Source organism: Crotalus tigris, unplaced genomic scaffold (assembly GCF_016545835.1).
Source record: "Crotalus tigris isolate CLP2741 ecotype Arizona unplaced genomic scaffold, ASM1654583v1 scf7180000017585.4430047, whole genome shotgun sequence".
NCBI lineage: Eukaryota > Metazoa > Chordata > Lepidosauria > Squamata > Viperidae > Crotalus > Crotalus tigris.
This window is the reverse complement of record NW_024096493.1, coordinates 1,202,512-1,222,637: the sequence shown is the minus strand read 5'-3', so window position 1 is coordinate 1,222,637 and position 20,126 is coordinate 1,202,512. Positions and strand designations below refer to the sequence as shown.

The 20,126-nt window shown below is 41.1% G+C and overlaps 1 protein-coding gene across 9 annotated transcripts in view; it reads left to right on the top strand.

Annotated features, from left to right (window-relative positions):
• Nucleotides 1-20,126, top strand: part of LOC120315955 (transducin-like enhancer protein 4) — a 179,865-nt gene that overhangs the window by 47,781 nt on the left and 111,958 nt on the right. For all 9 annotated transcript variants that reach the window (XM_039361061.1, XM_039361089.1, XM_039361081.1 and 6 more), the window contains one exon: nucleotides 14,227-14,289. In XM_039361061.1, coding sequence (XP_039216995.1) covers nucleotides 14,227-14,289 — 63 coding nt within the window. The remainder of the gene's footprint in view (nucleotides 1-14,226; nucleotides 14,290-20,126) is intronic.

Here is a 20,126-nt window from a genome sequence, read left to right as displayed (position 1 = left end):
GCATTGGGTAGAAATTGTGAAAGGTGCTATTCATGCAGGGAGACTGCATCGGAATCCACAACTTGATTGCCTTATTAAAATATTTATAAAATGCCCTCACTACTTAGCTTTCTCTAGGCTTTTCATCTGAAAGTAGGTGACTGTAAGAAGTCTTATCATCACCCAGAAACCTCACTGATTCTTTTTAGTTACCAGATCCCATACATAGCTTTAGTTTAGGTTCCATATCCCATACTTTAGACCATTTCCTCAACCCCAGTAACTTTTAAGTAATGTAGACTTCAGCACTCAGAATGCCACAGCCAGCGTGGGGAATTCAGGGAGTTGAAGTCCACGCATCTTAAAGTTACTAAGGTTTGTTTACTTATTTATTTATAAACTGCATTTATCATTTTTGAACTCATAGCCTCCCATTTTCTAGTCTGGTACCTTAACTACTAACTAGACCAAACTGGCTCTACACTGCTTCGGACCCCAATTTCTGTGTCAGAGAATGTCAATCTAGTAAATGGCCACACTGTTGTGGCATAGTTTGGTGCAAAGTTTTGGCTTTAGTAGTTAAATCACTGCTGTCTGGGGGGAGGTGGTCACAGAGAACTGGAGTCCTTTTAAATAGAGGAAGGGGGAAATGGCAGTAGCAATGAAGAAGAAAATGAATGTGGAGCGAGAAAGTGCAGGAAGGGTCTGAGGAAGAAGGTGCTGAAGACCAATTTTACAGTGACTCTCCTGACTGTGGCAATTTGAAGGGGAGAATGAATAATTGAGTAATGGTTTTAATATTGTTTCTTCTGTGTTAACCAGGATTAAAGAAGAGATGGCCTAAGGAGAAAAATCAGGCAACACTGTAAACACGAGAGAAGAGGCGCATACATACATACATGTGTATATGTATATGTATGTATGTATACACACACACACACACACACACACACACACACACACACACACACACACATACACAGGGCTTTTTTTGTCATAGAATGCCCAGAACAGAGTTCCGGCACCTTTTTTGGATGGAAACTTGTAGGGTAGGCAAGGCAGGTTGTATGACATGTGAGTTCCTGCACTTTTTTTTTTTACAAAAAAACACTGTGTGCGTTTGTGTGTGTGTGTGTATATATATATATATACATATATATCCAAATTTCTTTTTCTGACAAATTTCTTTTCCCCTAGTTGGGGGGCTGCCAGGCAAAAGAGATTGTAAAAAGTATAACTGCAGTATAGCAGTTAAAAATGTCAAGGTGTAACCAATCAGTCCGGTCTGTCTGAAAAACTTCCTCTATGTGTGTGTGTGTGTGTGTGTGTGTGTGTGTCTGTATATATATAGAAAGGTCTTTGGTTATTTGGGTTTTCTCCCACGTAAAATTGGAAGTGTCTTGGCAACGTTTCAACAAAGTCCCATTCGTCATCTTCAGGCTGGTGTTTTCAGCTTCGTGCTTCGAGGAGCAATGTATGGTCTTAGCTGTTTCTTCCTTTTAACTGCCAGTGGGGGTATGAACTGATTGGGTGGGAGCTTGGCTGTGTTCTGATTGGGTGGAGGTGTGTTCTGATTGGTTAGGGGTTTGGCTGTGCTCTGATTGGCTGGGGGGGTTGGCTGTGCTCTGATTGGATGGGGGAGTGTTCTGTTTGGGTGGGGGCTTTGTTGTGCTCAGGTTAGTCTGAGTTGCAGGGGGATTTAAGATGGTGGGCTGCCTTGCTATTTTTTGGCTTCGCGTTCGTGGTCATGCCTCATCTTCATGGTGGATGTCAGTTTGCTTCATGTATGGATTGGAGGGGTTTAAAGTGGCTAATGATGCAGTGTGGTCTGGCTTCTGGTTTGTGGTCATGCCTCATCATCGGTGTGGCTTTGGTTTTGCTTTTTGCGTGGATGTGTGGTGGTGACATCCTGTGTGGTTTTAGTGAGTGTGGATCTGGTGTCATTCTTTGTGTTAGGGAGTCGTTTGTCAATAAGGGTGGGTTTCCAAATGGCTGATAAGCGGGAGGTATCATCTCATTTGTTCATGCTCTGTGGGCGTTTTTCTATCTCGATGGCTTCTCTGATTATTCTGTTATTAAAATGTTCAGTTTTGGCAATAGTTCTGGTATTTTTAAAGTCAATTTCATGTCCTGTGGCTTTAAGGTGTTGGACCAGGGAAGATGTTGGTTCCTCTTTTTTGACTGGGACCAGAGAAGATGTATATATATATATATATATAAATATAATTTTTTCTTTCATTGGTTTTTTTTTTTAAAAAAGAAGTTGCCTCTCTCCAGTGCTTTTAGTTTTGCATTATAATTCCCCCCTTTTAAGATTAGGCTTTGAAACTATGCAGAATGAAGTCATATATAACACTAGAAGATAATTCCATGCATTATCAAATTTTAAACTAATAGGCAGCTATGCTGCTAAGCTTTAATATGTTTTTAATGGTGCTACATAATAAAAATTTGGCTTGAGCAATCAGCTTTCTTTTTGGCAAGTGCATCATTGGTGGGATTTATTTCCAACTTCTAGAATATTTTTGTAGCAAGATAGCTAAGATCTTATTAAAACTTTAGCTGATGTCGTAAGTCATTGCCTCTATATGGATGTCTCTTCCCCATGGATTTTTTATATGTTTTTCTTTCAGATTTTTTTACATTACACAACTGCTTAAATTACATAAGATGCCACTTTTCCCCCTCTCTTTCTCTAGCATTAGGTATCTTCCTAGCTTTGCTTCTGCAAAACAAATGCTTTCTTAAAGAAATAGAAAACCAAAGCTACAATCAGTTTACCTGAGAAAGTCCGGCTGAACTCAGCAAAACTTTTGAGTAGAAATGTAGGCATTTCACTGGGAATTACTGAAAATAAGCTCTGTTATAATGGTAGGAATGAGGCTTACTTCTAATTAAAAATAAGTCGGATTACTTTATATAGGGCACCTTATAAAACATTGCCAAGAGAAAAAATTTTTTTTAAAAAAATGCCAAATCATACACTTTCATATGCCAATATATAAATGACACTTTCTATCTTGTTAAAACAATGAAATAATCTAGAATTCTAAAAAAAGGAGGGGGAAGCATATTCTCCGTTACTGTACATTTTATAGTTTATACTTTTTATACTATACTTTATACTTTTCATAGTTCCATGTGTTTTGTAATTGGAGACTTATTAAGATACTACACTGATATTAACTTCAAAGATTGTCTCTTAGTTTTTTTTAAACAATATGATGCTTTTTATTATGAAATGTTTTCATGTTTGTTTTTTTATAGTTATTTTTTTATTGTATGCTGACCTGAGTCCTGTTGTGAGATGAGGATCCAGATAAATGTGAGGAATGAATGAATGAATGAATTTTATATACCAATAAAGATTATTATTCAAGACTCAGAACTTTCTTAAGCAGGCTATGAAACTGAATGTTTCCACTGATGTAAATATTTCTTTAAAAGTTATGAAAGAAGAAAATGGAGTTGCTGCACAATGGTCACCTCTCTCTCTCATCCTACTTCAGCAGAATTCCCATATCCTTTAAGATATTTTTCTCAGAAAGCCACCAGATATTTGTGGAGTATAAAGTATTGCTGAAAGGACCTGTTTAGTCTGTCAGAAATGAGAGCAAAGTCTTTTAAGGTAGTTTACAGGAAATAAAAACTAGCCTTTCGCTTTGTAAACTTTCCTCTGTATTTGACTTAAATAGGACGAGGAACACAGACTTACCTCTAAAGGTATGTTTTCAAATTGCCTTCCACTTTGGGTCAGTTTGCAATTACTTTTGGGGGCAGAATGTTCTTTCATGCAGAATCATGACCAAGATGCACTTAACTTGCGCAATTTTGATTTCCTCCTTTTGCAGCAACCCCTTGTTCTTGGTATGCAATCTTATGAAAGTGAAAGACTTCAAATCCTTTCCAATCAATTAAAAATAGTAATGTACTAGTAGAAAACTGAAGTTCTTGACAAGTTTATAGTAGATGGTACCTGGGTATCTTTCTGAAAGCAATTTGAAATTTACGTTTTGAATTATACCGTTATCTGTTCCTAGCCTTGTATATTGAACTCCACTATTCAGTCCAATCTGAAATTCTTTTCTCAATGGCAGCAATTCACTAGGGGTCCCGGAGAATATTTTTCACCAGATGTGCCTTCACTTTCTTCTCCATTTTGACCATTCTCTGAAGTAGATGAAGATTATCTGACTCTTGGTTCTGCTGAGAGTCTGTAGCTCTGTAGCAACCGACGTTTCTTGGAATGGGTATAGTGCAAGAAAAGAAAATAGATTTAGCGTCATTCATCTACTAATAAAACTTCAAAAATCTTTTCATTCCTAGAATTATCTGAAATTAGTTTCTTATTTCTGACAGTTCTGCTTCTGTCTTGTAATAAGTCTTTAGGTGTAGTAGTACTCACTTACCAACCATTCATTCGATGACTGTTTGAACTTGTGATAGCCCCTGAATATGTGGCACCTACGACCAGACCTCAAAATTCTCTTGGTCACAGTACCTCTGTGGTCACATAATAGCAGTTTGGTGCTTACATTTACAGTGGTTGCAGTGTCCCATGGTCACATGATCACTATTTGTGACCTGCCAGTTTCTGTCATGTAAAGTTAATGCAGAAGCCACACGGGAAACCACAAGTCAATGTGGTATTTTCCTCCAGTCTTCTTTTTTTTTTATTGAAAATTTTAAAGTTTTTACAAATAAGAAAGAAGAAAAAAAAAGACAAAAAACAAAAAACAACCCTAACCCACCCACCCCAACCCTCCCTCTCCATCCCCCCCCAACCTTCCCAGAGCTGAGTATAGGCTTAGTTAAAATTTTTAAGAATCTTAAAAAAAAAATTGAAAAAATATAAATCATAAGTATATCTAAATACATTACATAAACAACTTGTAAAGTAATTAACAATAATATATATATAAGAAAAAAGCATAAATATTAAAAAGAAAAAGTACTTGAAAGAGAAAAAAGTAAGAAAAAAAGAGAAAGAAGAAAAGAGATATGGAAAAAGTACAATCTATAAAATATTAAAATTTATATATAAGTTATTGAAAAACTAAATGATATTTTTTATATCCAATTTATATTGTATAAAATTTAGCCATTTTTCCCATACCGCAAAGAATTTCTCTTGCGATTGCTCCTTTAAGAAAGCCGAAATCTTTGCCATTTCCGCCAAATAAGAAACTTTAAAAAACCACTCTTGCAAGGTAGGCAAGGATTCCTTCTTCCAATATTGCCCTACTAACAGCCTTGCGGCTGTAATCAAATTTAACATCAATATAACCTCCTTAGCGTCACAATCAGTAACAATACCTAACAAAAACAATTGTGGGGTAAATTTTACCCTCTTTCTAAAAATTCTTTGAATATTCCACCATATCTTAATCCAAAAGGCTTTTATATTTTTACACGACCACCAAATATGATAATAAGTAGCATCCAAACAACCACATCTCCAACATTTAGGCTGTAAGTCAGGATACATACGAGACATTTTTTGTGGATCAAGGTGCCATCTATAAAACATTTTATAGAAATTCTCCCTTAAGTTCTGGGCTTGTGTGAATTTAACATTCCTCACCCAGATAGTTTCCCAGGTATCCAGTAGAACTGGTTCACCAAAATTTTGTGCCCATTTAATCATACATTCTTTAATTAGTTCTGATTCTGAATTCAGTTCTACTAGAACCCCATAAATTCTCTTAATATGAGTTTGCCTTTGATCTTTTACTTGTTTAAAAAGGTTTTCATCTTCTTTAAGCAAGCCATATTACGGTCCATCTTCCATCTATCCACTATTTGTCTATACTGAAACTCTCCAGTCTTCTTGTGATCCTGCCACGTCATCTACACCCTGGCCTTCCTGGTCTTGTATGTGGCCTCAACAAGCCCTCCGTGACATCACCTAGTTCAGGGGTCAGCAACCTGCAACAGTGAAAGAGCCACTTGGATCCATTTCCCTCACAAAAAAAAAATCCTGGGAGCCGCAAAATGTGCGCGCGCGCACGCGCACAGAACACAGGGCTTGATTGAAGAGAGGAGCTTAAGGCGAAACGTGCGCCTGCCCTGCCCCCCATCCAGCTCTGGTATGAACGGCTCTGCAGTCCTGGCTTCTCTTCCCTTCGGAAAAGACTGCTCTCCCCTCACCCCGCGCTCTCCCTCTCTGGGACTTTCTTCTTGCTGCCTTTTGGCACGAAGGTTCCCAGGGAGCGGAGGAGGAAGCCGACGGGGAGAAAGAGCTGCTGCAGTGAATGTTCTGAGGCAGCAGAAGACGGTCGCTCGGGCTCGCCTATCTCAGCCTGCTGCAGGAGGCTGGAGTTGAGGCTTCTGGTTTGCTCTGGGAGGGGTGCTTGGAAAAGGGAGGATGGGAAGCGGAAAGTGGGAGAAAGGACGCCTTCCAGCTCTCTGGGGTTCTTTCGCTGGGAGGTGAGGAAGCAGCAGTTCTGCTCCGTGGGAGGTGGGAGCAGGCAGCCTCTCCTTCAAACTTTGCCAAGTGACTCCAGGAGCGAAGCGAGCTACGAGTCCTAGGAATGTCAACTTTGCGAAAGAGGGAGGCGATGGTAGGATTAAAATAAAACGGGGGGGGGAGGTTGAGGAAACCCAGCAGATGCTTACATCAGAGGGCCAGCAAGAAAGGCAGAGAGAGGAAGAAAGCTTTCGAGGCTTGTGCACAGACATAGCGGACTCTTTCTCGTCTCCTGCCCTTGCTGCATCTCCTGTGGAGATCATTTGCAGCTCTCTGTGTCTCTGCAGCTTGCTTCTTGAAGCGATTTCAATCAGCCCCATTCATTGCCAAGAATCCCCATGGAAGTCAATGGAGGTCTGCGGCGAATCAAAAAGCCAGCTGCAGTACCTCCACGTCCGTTGATTTGACCGGCTCAGCGGCCCGGGGACGAGCAGGAACCGATGCCCCCACTGCCCGCCGGGCTTGCTGCCTGGCCTGGGGAAACACAAGGCAGGCTCAGCGCCCCGGGGATGGCCAAAACCCAATGCCCCTGCCGGCCGCCACTGCCGCCCAGCCCGGGGAGACGCGAGGCAGGCTCAGCGCCCCGGGGACGGCCAAAATCCAATGCCCCTGCCGGCCGCCACTGCCGCCCAGCCCGGGGAGACGCGAGGCAGGCTCAGCGCCCCGGGGACGGCTACAAACAAATGTCCCCGCCACTTGCTGCCTGGCCCGGGAAAAAACAAGGCTGGCTCAGCGGCCCGGGGACGGCTACAAACCAATGCCCCCGCCGCCTGCCGCACGGCCCGGGAAGATGCAAGGCTGGCTCAGTGGCCCGGGGACGGCCAAAACCCAATGCCCCTGCCGGCCGCCACTGCTGCCCAGCCCGGGAAGATGCGAGGCTTGCTCAGCGGCCTGGGGACGGCTACAAACCAATGCCCCCGCCGCCTGCCGCACGGCCCGGGAAGATGCGAGGCTGGCTCAGCGCCCCGGGGACAGCCAAAAACCAATGCCCCTGCCGGCCGCCACTGCCGCCCAGCCCGGGGAGGCGCGAGGCAGGCTCAGCGCCCCGGGGACGGCCAGAAACCAATATCCCCGCCGTCTGCCGCCCGGGGAGACACGAGGCCGGCTCAGCGGCCCGGGGACGGCTACAAACCAATGCCCCTGCCGCCCAGCTCAGGAAGATGCGAGGTCAGCTCAGCGGCCCGGGGACGGCCAAAACCAATGCCTCTGCCAGCCGCCACTGCCGCCCAGCCCGGGAAGACGCGAGGCTGGCTCAGCGGCCCGGGGAGGGGCAGGAACTGATGCCCCCGCCGGCTGCTGCCCCCGCTGGGCCTACCGCCTGGCCCGGGGAAGGGCAGGAACCAATGCCCCTGCCGGCCGCTGGCCCCGCCAGGCCTGCTGCCCAGCCCGGGGAGACACGAGGCCGGCTCGGCTGCCCCTCCGCCTGGTGCAGGTAAGCCCCCTCCCTCCTCCCCACTCACCCTCCATCTCCGGGTCTGCTCCTGCTTGGCCCACTAGGGCCGCAGCTTGCGGGAGGGCTGGCCCTTTCAACGGAGGCTCTGCTGGGCCGCTCCCAGCATCGATCCTGGGGCTTCCCCGCGCGGCTCTCTGGCCACATGCACCTCGGACTGGGCCAGCCCCGGAAAGGCCCTTCCTGGCCACCAGGGGGCAGGGCATCTGGCTGCAGGGCCAATCGGGAGCAAGGGGCAAATCTGCATGTGTGTGTGAGAGAGAGAGATAGAGAGAAGGGAAGCACAAGTGCCTCTCTGTCTCTGTCTGTCTCTCTCTCTATGAAAATGGCGGAGAAGGCTCCGGAGCCGCAGGAGGTGGCTCAAAGAGCCGCATGCGGCTCCGGAGCCGCGGGTTGCCGACCCGTGACCTAGTTCATGCACTACCTCCACCAATCTCCCCCCCCCCCACATCCATAGCCTCTGATCCCATACAACACTCCAGTTTTTGTTTTTTTTATCTGGGACGCCCACAACTTCCTGATTAACCTGAACATCTTGCAGTTGCAAAGGCAAATGGGACTGGAATTTTCACTAAGCAATGTGGTCATATGACTTTATGATTGCATCACTTAGGGACAGCCATCCCAATCCCAGATGCCGTTGTAACCTGAGGACTGTCTATATATGCTTATTTCCTTAATTGGCTGGATGGAGGTTTTTTTGCAATCCTATTTCTCTTTTATTTGTCCCTTGTTTTTGAATCTATAATTTGTTGTTCCTGCAATGATTTACAATCCTCATAGTTGCTTCTCACTCACAATGTTTTTGGTAAAAGTCTTGAGTGCACATCAACATTTTTTAGTACAATTTAGCTTAATTTCTTTTCTTAGGTTCTTTCTATATAGACAATTTTATTTTGCAAAATCTTTTCTTGTCAGTTTTGCAATTGTTAAGCTTTTTCTTCTGGTTGATTCTTTGTACTTGTACCCCTGATTTTGTTCATGTTCTTCTTAATGACAACTCTATATTGTTCTTCATTTGCTGTTTCTGTCATTTGAGTCTTTATGGATGTTCCTTAGTTTTCTGCCATCCTTAAAGTTTTGTTATTCACTTTTCTTTATCCAATTACCTAGAATGATTTCTTTATTTTGCCTCCTAAAATGATTACCTATGCCCTTAAATTTGATTTTATACACACACACACACACACACACACAAAACACAAAACACAAAACACAACACACACACAGTATATCTTTAAAGCAAATTGTTTTTCTGTCTTGAATTGTGTACTATCACTGAGTTCTAAAATTTTTCCTATTCTAAATCTCATTTAGTTCTACTAAGTTTGCTTTTATTTTAAAACTACTGATTCTTACTTGTAATCATTAGTTTTCTGTTCTGTTGCTTCTAAATTGAACATTTTTCTTCCACCATTTGGATTCTTTTTATTTATTTATTTATTTATTTGTCTAAATAAAAGGAATATTTTCTTTTCTTTTTGCTCAGTATTAATATTTTGAAATAGATGGTCATTTTCGCTCTCTAACCGGTATATTAATTTTCATGATATTTGTTCATATTGTTTTCTCTTTTAGCTTTCTTAAATGTTTTTAGATTACTGTAACTGGTGCTTTATGAAAGATTTCTTTGTAAAGATTATATGTATAGGTATATAGGTAATGTATAGGTATATAGATTTTTATGTTATTGTCCAATGTAATGAATGCAATTATGTTATTCTCATTATTTTCATGATTGGATTTATATTACACATTTTAAGGAACTTGACAGCATTCATAGTTTTCCTCCATCCCATTTTTATCCCACCACAACTACACTGTAAGATAAGTTAATTGAGAAAGAGTGCCTGGCCCAGAGTCACCCAATAAAATATTATGGTTGAGATTGCCCGTGTAGAATTTTTAAAAATACCTCTATCTTCAATACAGATTTGCTTACACTACAAGTAGACTCAAGGAAATCAATGAGGTTTCGGTCATAACTTATTTTGTCTTTGTAATGTCATGCCTCTACTCTGAGAAACAATAAGTTACTGTTTTTGTTTCGCATCCTGACTACCTCTTTGTTGGTTTTTTTTCATTCCCATCTCCTCATATTTTCGAGCTATATCTTTTGCAGATACATTTATCTCTTGTTTTTCCTCCTAGCTTTCTAGTATTTTTTTAAAATGTTTTTACAACACCTGCCTTATGTTTTGTATTAAGTGTATTTTTTGGACAGAATCCAAAAGTACTTTCACCAGTAGAACACATTACAGCATAGTTATCAAAACATGAGGCAGTTAAAGCATACAATGACTGTGGCCAGCTCTATGTTTCAAACCTGACCTTCCAAAAAATACCAAGGTGTTTGACTCTTGACCACTCAAATTGCATGTCTGGCCCTTCAAGAAAATGCTACTACAGACTGAAAGGATAGAAATACCACCTGAGCAGTGTCTCAGTCTGTCATGACTGGATCAAGTACCAAGTGGTTTAACGGAGTTTGGTTTCTTACAGGTCCTGGCAGCAATTCAGGACTTGCATGTTCATCTTGATATCTAGTATCCATTTTTTTTTTGAGAGAGAGAGAGAGAGAGAGAGAGAGAGAGAGAGAGAGAGAGAGAGAGAGAGAGACTGATTATTATCTGGGTATCTTGCACCTTGCTGTTATATGTCATTCCTAATATCATTTTAATCATTGTACATTTTTATAATTTTCAAATTTACAACATTTGTACACTTTTTAAGTGGATGATAAATATTAGGTACTTTGAATTTTTTTTCTTACAGTTGGATTATGATTGCTTTCACACAGCAATCAAATGGCAATGTGGCAGTTGGAGAGCAACTGTCCCAGTTGGGAGGAGGGCTCAAGCAGGAAATTAGCCTAGACTGAATCCAGTATGTAAACACAAGGCCAAGGTCTGACTCCTATTGCCTAATGCCTTTGAGCCTTATCTGATCTTTTCTAAGTGAAAGCAGCCTGTCTGTGGAGATTCTTGTATTATAGGCAGAGAGCAGTAAAGTAGCTAGTTTGAACTCTACACATGTGGGTCTGGTTATTTTCTCCTGACAGTGGAGCAATATAAGGCAACAGCATTGACAAAATCCTGGTGATGTGTAATTTGAGAGGGAGGTTGTGTTATGACTGGATTTAAAATATCAAAGCTGATGTGCTTTTTCTTCTTATTCTCGGATCATGGTGAACAAATGGTTCCAAAGATAATGCCAATAAACCTTAATGTGTGCTCAGCAAAATGAGCTTCTGATTGAAAGTGAGATAGCTGAAGTAGCTTGAACAAAAGGAACAGAGAAAGACAAAGTGTTTGATACACACCTCTTTCAGGACTTGAGTAAAGACCACATTCTCAAAAAAGGTCACTACATTGAAGGAAGAGGAAATGATCTTTATTTGTTGTGGAATGAAGAGATTTTCTCTCACAGCCAGGTTATTTGTAGGACTATTTCTCCTATTGTGAAACTGACCATTTACTTGTATCAGCAGATGAGGCTTGTTTGAAAATCTTCCATTGCCAGAAGATTTCTGGTACATAGGAGAACGACTTATCTATAGCTCCAAAGCTATGAGAAGTATTCTCTAAGGAAGCTTGTTTGGCTTCTTCTCTCTAAGGACATTTCTGGAGTACATCAAGATTACCCAGTTTTTAATCTGGAATTATCTGGGTAATATGTTGTTTATGCTATAATTCATGTGGATACTATTTTTTATTTTTATGAATTTACTGAAAGCATAATTGCATTTTTAAAATTGTTATAAGCTGCTTTGATTGATATACTATTAATGAGATAGATGCTTGTGATTTGGACATTTAGATGATTAATGTCATAGTTTTCTGAATTGATGCAGACGTTATATGTATGTATTACACCATCTAGCAGGCAAGGTAGACATGGGTTACAGTCAATGATCGAAGTACATTTTGGCAGCAATGACATGGGAAAAACGGTTACTGTGCTATCCTAGAAGTGAAAAAGGTTCAATGAGCAGTGATAACCATTTTCTCTCTCTCTCTCTCTCTGTGTGTGTGTGTGTGTGAAATTGGCCTATTGTATGGATAGTTCCACTAGAGAGGTGACGTTGAGATATCTCAGATGTGTTGGGAAGAGAAAAGAGGTTATTCTAACACTCAAGAATGTAAGGGATGGAAGCGAAGTTCCTTAAATGAAGTCTAAAAGAAAATTAGTAGGAGCTAGGCTGCATCCAGATGAAAAGATGTTTCAGGAAATGAAAAATAGGGTAAAGACATGTTCCACTTATATTAAACGGAAGGAAAATTATAAATGGCTCAATTTATTATTGAGCCCCAAAATTCCTTAGCTAAACAAGGCAGTTGTTAAGTGAGTTTTGCCCCATTTTACAACCTTCCTTGCCACAAGCTGTTAAGTGAATCACTGCAGTTAAGTTAGTAACATGGTTGGTAAGTGAATTCCCATTGACTTTGCTTGTCAGAAGATTGCAAAAGGGGATCACATGACTCCGGGACACTGCAACCGTCATAATTGTGAGTCAGTTGTCAAGCATCTGAATTTTGATCATATGACCACAGGGAATGCTGCAACAGTCGTGTGAAAAACGGTCAGAAGTCACTTTTTTTCAGGGTCACTGGGACTGTCACTAAACAAATGGTTATAAGTCGAGGACAACTTGTATAGCTGAAATGGCTGTGATTCTGAGAAAAGCTAAATAGAACTAGCTGGGAAGGATTGACCTTGGCCAGGACTCAATGTCAGCATGTTTTTGAATATTTTGGAAATAAGTCTCATACCCATCAAATTTAATAAATAAGAAAAGAGCAAAGGAAGGTCCTACATACATTTGACTTCCAAAGTGAAGATGATTGAAAGATGTTGGGACTGTAAAAAATAACATTGAAAAGGGAAAGTGAACACAGTCATATCTCTTCAGGATATTTGGAGTCAGTTAAAAACCTAGCAGCAGAAACTTAACTAGAATATATTGCGCAGAGCAGAAACTATACTACACCAAGTTGAAACTCATCTGTGTCATAACATAAAGAAAATAATAGGAAAAAGAAAAACTTTCAAGAGGGCTTGGGGAGAATAAGACGGATATAAAAAGTATACATTTGCATATAAGACATTATGTGAAATAAGGATTTCAAACATTGATATTGGGGAATAAATTTTTGATAATATCTGGTTGCTTTTTTAAAATTAAAAAAACCAAATTACTCAAAATAAGGAGAGAGAGAGACAGAAAGTGGAACAGAGATGAACAGCCTTTTAGTACATGAAATCTCAGGGCTTTGTTTTGTTTTGTTTTGTTTTTGATAACTGGATGGGAGAGTAGTGAGAAAACATTGCAAAGCGTTTGGAGCTGGGAGTTTCTGGAGTTTTCCTCTTTAAAATAGCAAGAAATTATGCCACAAAATATGATCAGAATAATTCTGGACTCTATGGAAAATAGGTGGTGAATATGGCTGTGGGCCTCTAGCTACTTACCCTAGACATTTATTGATTTGATTTGTATGGCTGCCCATCTCTCACCTGACCAACTCTGCACAACTCACAATTTGGATAATGAATCTCTGTTCTTGATCTAACAGTAAGGCCAAGCTTTCTGTTCTGAGACAGTAGAGTCCCCTGAAGTTAGCCTTGTTCCTACTTTTCAAGACTGGAGGTATGAGGTCAAGTAGAATTAGACTCCTATGGGATCTGTAAATATTGGAAAAAACCTCAGCTACTGTTACTATATACCAGTAGCAAGTAACTGTTTTGTTTTTTTTTACTAGGGAAAAGAAACACTCCCACCCCCCACCCCAGTTGTTTAGACTCCAAGGATGTGTCTGGAAACAGAGTAATATGATCAGGGATGGGATCAAGTGTTTTCAGTCAGTTCTGTTTGATTAGGGGTTTCAAAGGGAGAAAGGATTTCTTAAGGCCTTTTGAAGGTTAAAACGCTCATGTGAAAAATCACTAAAATTTCTGCAGCTGGAAGTCAGTGGTTTTGCCACCAGCATTTAATGACACAGTCTGTGGGTGTTTGGGGGATTAGGAGCTTGCATGTGACCCATAAACTGCAGATTACCCACCCATTCTGAACAGAACGGGGATTTTTATTGCAAATGTGGAAGATACCACATACCTCAAACCGCTGGTGGTTCTTTTTTCTCAAGCATGCAAGCTATTGTAGCTGCTAAGGTGCAAACTTTAAAGTATGCCATTATAACATCTGGAGTCAGTCCAAAGAGCTGAGCTGTCTTTGTCCAAATCACCCTTTAAATGCACTTTCTTTTTATATGTGACCACAATCATATGCTTGCAACTTGTCGCTCACTAACTTTTTCTTTCTCATCCATAGGCGGAAATTGTCAAGAGGCTGAATGCCATATGTGCCCAGGTCATTCCGTTCTTGTCCCAGGAGGTAAGGGTAGTTGTTTACATGTGCTGACCTCAAATTATAGAGAATTGCTTTAACTAAAGAGGAGCCAAGGGATATGGGGCAACACAACACTTGAAAATCTTTATATTTAACTTCCCAGCAGATTTCACTCTTTATCCACCCTATTGTGTTAATATTAACTTGGTCATTGTCTGGACGCATGAAGCAATTTTAAATCATGATCTATCTTATTTGTACCAGCAGCATCTCTGCCTTTAGTACTTAGCACAAAAGCAAAAGCAAGCAGGACTCGGGATTCAGTTTGTGACAGCAGCCAGCTGGGTGGCTCTGGAAGCTGCAGGCAGGACAAGAAAATTATAGGCAATCTTTTTACAAGAGTTGTTGACCTGGTGCCCTTCAGATGTTTTGGATTACAACTTCCACCAGCCCTAGTCAGCAATGCCAATGGTTGGGGGTAATAGGACTTGTAATCTAAATCATATTGTCTGTCTTATTTTTCCCCTTGACAAGAAATAAGTGGAGCTATACTGATATGCGAGCTATATAGGAAAAAGCCACTGACAAAGCTGTCCTCCTTGCATATTGTAGATCAGGGGTGTCGAACTGCCAACCCGTTGGCCGGTTGCATCATACGGAGGCTGCGCCCGCCCCAGCTCCAGCAATGAGAAAAAAGTCACAATATATCGCGACATGTCACATGACGCGGCGAGTTTGACACCCGTGCTGTAGATCTAGTCTTTGTGCTCTTTCCTTTAAATCTGTCTTAGTTGCTAACATCATAATATGAAAAGGCCAAGTTTGACTTGTAAAACCAGTTGAAATAACTGCATCCTATAGTGTTTCATCCTGCTGCAATGCCAGTTAGGTTCAGACTACTTTATATAAATGTTTGCCTGTCATGCCAGTACATTGGTGCTCAAAAATATGACCCTGTCAAGCTGGTATCTAATAGGAGATATTGAAAAATTGCTAGAAAGCTGTGATTTATGCAGCCTTCTTGGCAGTTTAGCTTGGCAGAAAATATGATGCTCTAGGCAATCAGCAGATTAATACAGGTGTGTTCTTCTCTATCACCTCCTTCCCAAAGCCCTCCCCTCCTCCCCCCATCCACAATTAAGAAAGAGTTTTGCTTTGGGAAGGGGCAAAGAAGCAGCAATAATTTTGTTTCCAATTAATAGAGCTTGAGTTTCTAGTAAAAAGGCTAATAGTCCTCTGAGTGAATTTGTATGTATAGTCTGTAATGGGAATCATGCTAGTAGTTAAGAATACTAAACATTCTTTTCTAGATTTGTAGATTGTTTACTAACCTTGGTGACTGCAGCTTTTAAATGTTTCTTTTTGGAAATCTGAGGATATATCTCTTTGCCCATTTTTATGTAGTATCCCAATTTACAAAATCAGTTTTTGTTCCATATATAAAGCAACAGAGCAAACTTGAAAATAGAGGGGGGCCAGTATTTATTGATTTACTCACTAAAATTAAAAACACATCTGCAGCAGATGATCAACAATACAAAGTGTCTTCTTGTGTTGCTTGATCTTATTGATTTCTTAAACAAGTGTTTAAGGATAAATCTCTGCATCTTGGGAATCTCTTGGGTGCTAATTATATAAGCAATGGTGTGCTTTTTTCCTCTCCATCTTCCAATTTTCATACATCCTGTCATATACTTTCCTAATTGGGGTAACATGTCTCTGAAAAGGGCACATATCAGATTTTCTAATAGATTTTTGGTTGAATTCTGGAAGGAAAACATTAATTGAACGGTTATATTAGTCTCTCTCCGCTGCTCTACACAGAGGCATGTTCCCCTGTATTGTGAACAGGGAGTTCATACCAGAAACTAAACTAGAATATTCTCCTTTTCCATGCTACCACCCTGCCCTCTCCTTTCACCATCAAACATCTGGTGTCCACAGGAAGCATATTTTTAAATGGCAATACCACAGACTTTTGTTTAAGCAATATCTTCCTAGAATTGTGCTAATCATTGCTGAAATGTGTCAAATTCTCCCACTTCTCTTTCTAAAAAGGTTTTTTTAACAATCATATCCACAAATGAACACTATTTAGAGTGGAACACAGTTGAGAAGTGTAGAATATTGAATCTCTAACATTAATTTCTCAGTTTATGAGTTAATCCACTACTTCACAGTTCTACCTTGCTTGGGTAATGATTTATTTAGTGATTTAACAGATTTGAGTTGGAGGTGAAGTTGACAACTAGGCCAGCCACATCCAAGCTAAGTGTTCTCTTTATTAGGCTATATTAGTGTTATTCTGTTGTAAATGAATGCAAACATATGGCCCATTTGAAAAGCATTTGGGCAGTGTCTAGTTACAAGCTGGAATTAAGGAGAGAGAGCCAACAAATAATGGATGCTACCAGGCACAACAGTGTCATGCAGAAGACTGAAGAGATAGGTGGCATCTGACCATGATAGATAAAGACAGGGCTTTTTTAATCTAAAAGATGCAGGAGCTGCTTTAAAACAATGGCCTTAGCCAGTGGCAAAGTGGCACTGGTGTCATTATTTTGGCTCTGATTTTTGGTTGGCACATTCATGGAATAAGATGAGGGGATATGGGCTTCTTATAAAAGGGAAAATGGGGGTTGAAATGTGATATTGCACGAAATCTCCATATTTGTTTCTTTGGTTTCTATGAAGCCATTGTTCTTGTTAGATTATATATTTAAGGTGATAAACATTTTGCATAATGTCACCTGGGTTTGCTCTTAATGGGGAATAGATGGCAGAGAGACATTATGTTGAAGCACTCCATTTGTATAGATTTTAAAACCTACCAGTAATTAATTACTTAGTAATATAAAATTTCAGTTACATGATTCTTATTGAAAACTCTGCAGTTGGGAAGGATTAGCAGAATTATATGGTTGTATATCAAAATTTGGGTCAGGAACGCTTTGCTTTGTTCCAAAATCCAAATTTCTTAATGATTCTTCATTATCCTTGTTGATTTGACCAAACTAACCCCCCCCAAGGATTATAGATGGCCATATAAATTTGATATAGATACAAATATAAAATAATATCTTGTGTACTTTATACTTTTGAACCTTTTAATGATGACTTTTTGACATGTTTATTGTTTGATATCTTTGTTGTATGCCACCCAGAGTCAGTTCTTGTGAGATGGGTGGCTATATCTTTTTTTTCTGTGTATGTGTGTACATGCCTATGTATCTATTTATATCTAAATATAATATCACATGTTCACTCTACTGCATGCTATAAAAATCAATTGATAGTCCAGTTAGAAGGCAGACTAGTGTGAAGAAAGTGAGAGTGCAGGGAATGTTGAGTTCAACAAAAGTTCAGAATCAGTATCTAGGTTTTTCTCCAGCAGGATGGCTGTAGAGTCCAATGAATGAATGGATGGGTTCTATGACAGCCTTCCTGCCTGGCAGACTGGGTAAAAACTTCGGCCACACCCCTTCCTGTGGGCGTGACCCCAGTTTTGACTCATTCTCAAAGCCTGGTAGAAGCAGCGAGAAGCAGCTCTCAGGACAAAAGGAATTTAATTCAAAGAGAGAGAAAGGAATCCCCTCTTCCTTCCATTTGAAAGAAAAGCCTTCTGGCAGCTGATAGGACTTGAAGGGTGCAGCCAGGATCGGCGGATTTGTGAGTGGGGCGTCAGGGCGGCTAGCTGGGGAAGCTCGGAATGGGGCCGGATCGCTCGCCGATATCCGGCCCGCCGAGCAGCTGTTTGGCGCGGGGACCTCACACCGGGCTGTTCGTCGCCCTGCGGCCCGCCAAACAGCTGAGTGGCCGACTCGGCTTGGCCGACGGGACCGAGGTGCCGCTCAGCGCGAAACAGCTGAGCTGCGCGGGAAAGCGGCAACCCGCGGCGCCGCTCGGCATCGATCAGTTCAATGGTTGAAAGTGACTTCGAGCGTCTTATATCCAAACATCCAAACAATGTACAAATATCAAACAATTATAAAAATAACAACAAATTAAAAATTACATTAATTAATAATACACACTAAAAAAATGAGTTTAGAGGGGAAAGGTGGAGGACCTACTCTGTTGGTGCACCAACCATCTCCAGCTATCTCTTCTTAAGGACTTCATGTCAGCTGGCATAGCCAGGTTTTAAGGCTTTTCTTGAAAGCTAAAGAGAGGAGGTGGATCTTACCTCCTGTGTCAAGATGTTCCAGAGGACAGAGACCTGGCAGACAAGGCTCTTTTCCTGGATCCCACCGGCTGATATTTTTTGGCAGATGGGATCTGCAGCAGGGCCCTTCTGCCAGCACATGTGGGGCATGCTTTCCATTGGGAAAAGAGGGTTCCACTGGTATTCTTGATCGGTGCCTTAACACAGGGGTCCCCAAACCCCAGTCCGTAGACCAGCACCAGAAATGGGGTACGCAAACAAGCAAAGCCTCAACCGCGGGATGCAGGCAGCACACAAAACCATGCCATCTTCAGTCCGCAAAAAACCCTCTCTCCACAGGACTGGCCCTGGTGCTCAAAAGGTTTGGGACCTCTGCCCTAATGGGTTTAATACAGAAGTGGTTTTTCCACATGTTTTTGAAAAGACCACATACAAAGATTACGGTACAGAGATCTTACTTCTTATTGTCAGTCTGAGAACTACTACTTCAGCATTAATGCAGGTAATCCTCAATTTGCCACAGTTCACTTAGTGACCATTCGAAGTTACAACGGCACTGAAAAAAGTGACTTATAACCATTTTTCACACTTACGACCATTGTAGCATCCCCATGGTCATGTGATTTACATTTGGATGCTTTACAACTGACTCACATCTATGACTGTTACAGTGTCCCGGGATCATGTGATCACCTTCTGACAAGCAAAGTCAATGAGGAAACCAGATTCACTTGACAACCATGTTACTAATTTACCAAATGCATTGATTCACTTAATAAATGTGGCAAGAAAAGTTGTAAAATGGGGCAAAACTCACTTAACACATTTCTCACTTAGCAACATAAATTTGGGGCTCAATTGTGGTCATCAGTTGAGAAGTACCTCTAATAAAATACTGATTGTAATCTCATTCCATGGAAGATCCCAGACCTGATATCTTCTAGGTTTTGAGAAAGCTTGCTACCCAATGCATGCTCAAAATGGATCTCTGCAGAAAATTAGTAGTCCTGGATTTTTTTTACCGTAACTGAGCTTGTAATTATGATCATAAATCAGTAGTTAAGTGGGTCACCATGCAACCATGCCCAATTTTACTACCTTTTTTGTGGCAGTCATTAAGCCAGGGGTCTCAAACTTGGCCCTTTTATGACTTGTGGACTTCAACTCCCAGGCATGCTGGCCGAGGGATTCTGGGAGTTGAAGTTCACAAGTCATAAAAGGGCCATTAAGCAAACACCATGGTCGTTAAACGAACCCATTTTCCCCAGTGGACATTTTTGTGTGATTGTACAATGCTGCACAATGGCTGTAAATGTAAGCCAGTTATCAGTGGCCAAAATATGGGGAGGCCATCAGAACTCCAAAAATAGGTCATAAGTAGCTCTAGGGAGTTCTGTCATTAAGGAAGGACTACTGCACTGATCACAACTTTTCCTAACTGCTTTAAGGTTTACTTCAGGTTATGTTTCTGGTGAGTAGATAGATATGTGCAAGTAGCTTTCTAAACTGTTATGTTCTTCCTTCTTTATTTTAAATTTCCCAATCTAGTTTGTAGCCCTGGGATTTCTCAGTGACTGCCCTCCCCCCATGTATTTACTAGCCAGATTTAAAGCCTCTTAACAAGGTCATCCATTTGTTGCCATCTGCCATGATGATATTGGAACTATAATCTCCCACAAAACCCAACCAACTAAATGGGACTTGTAGGAATTTCTAC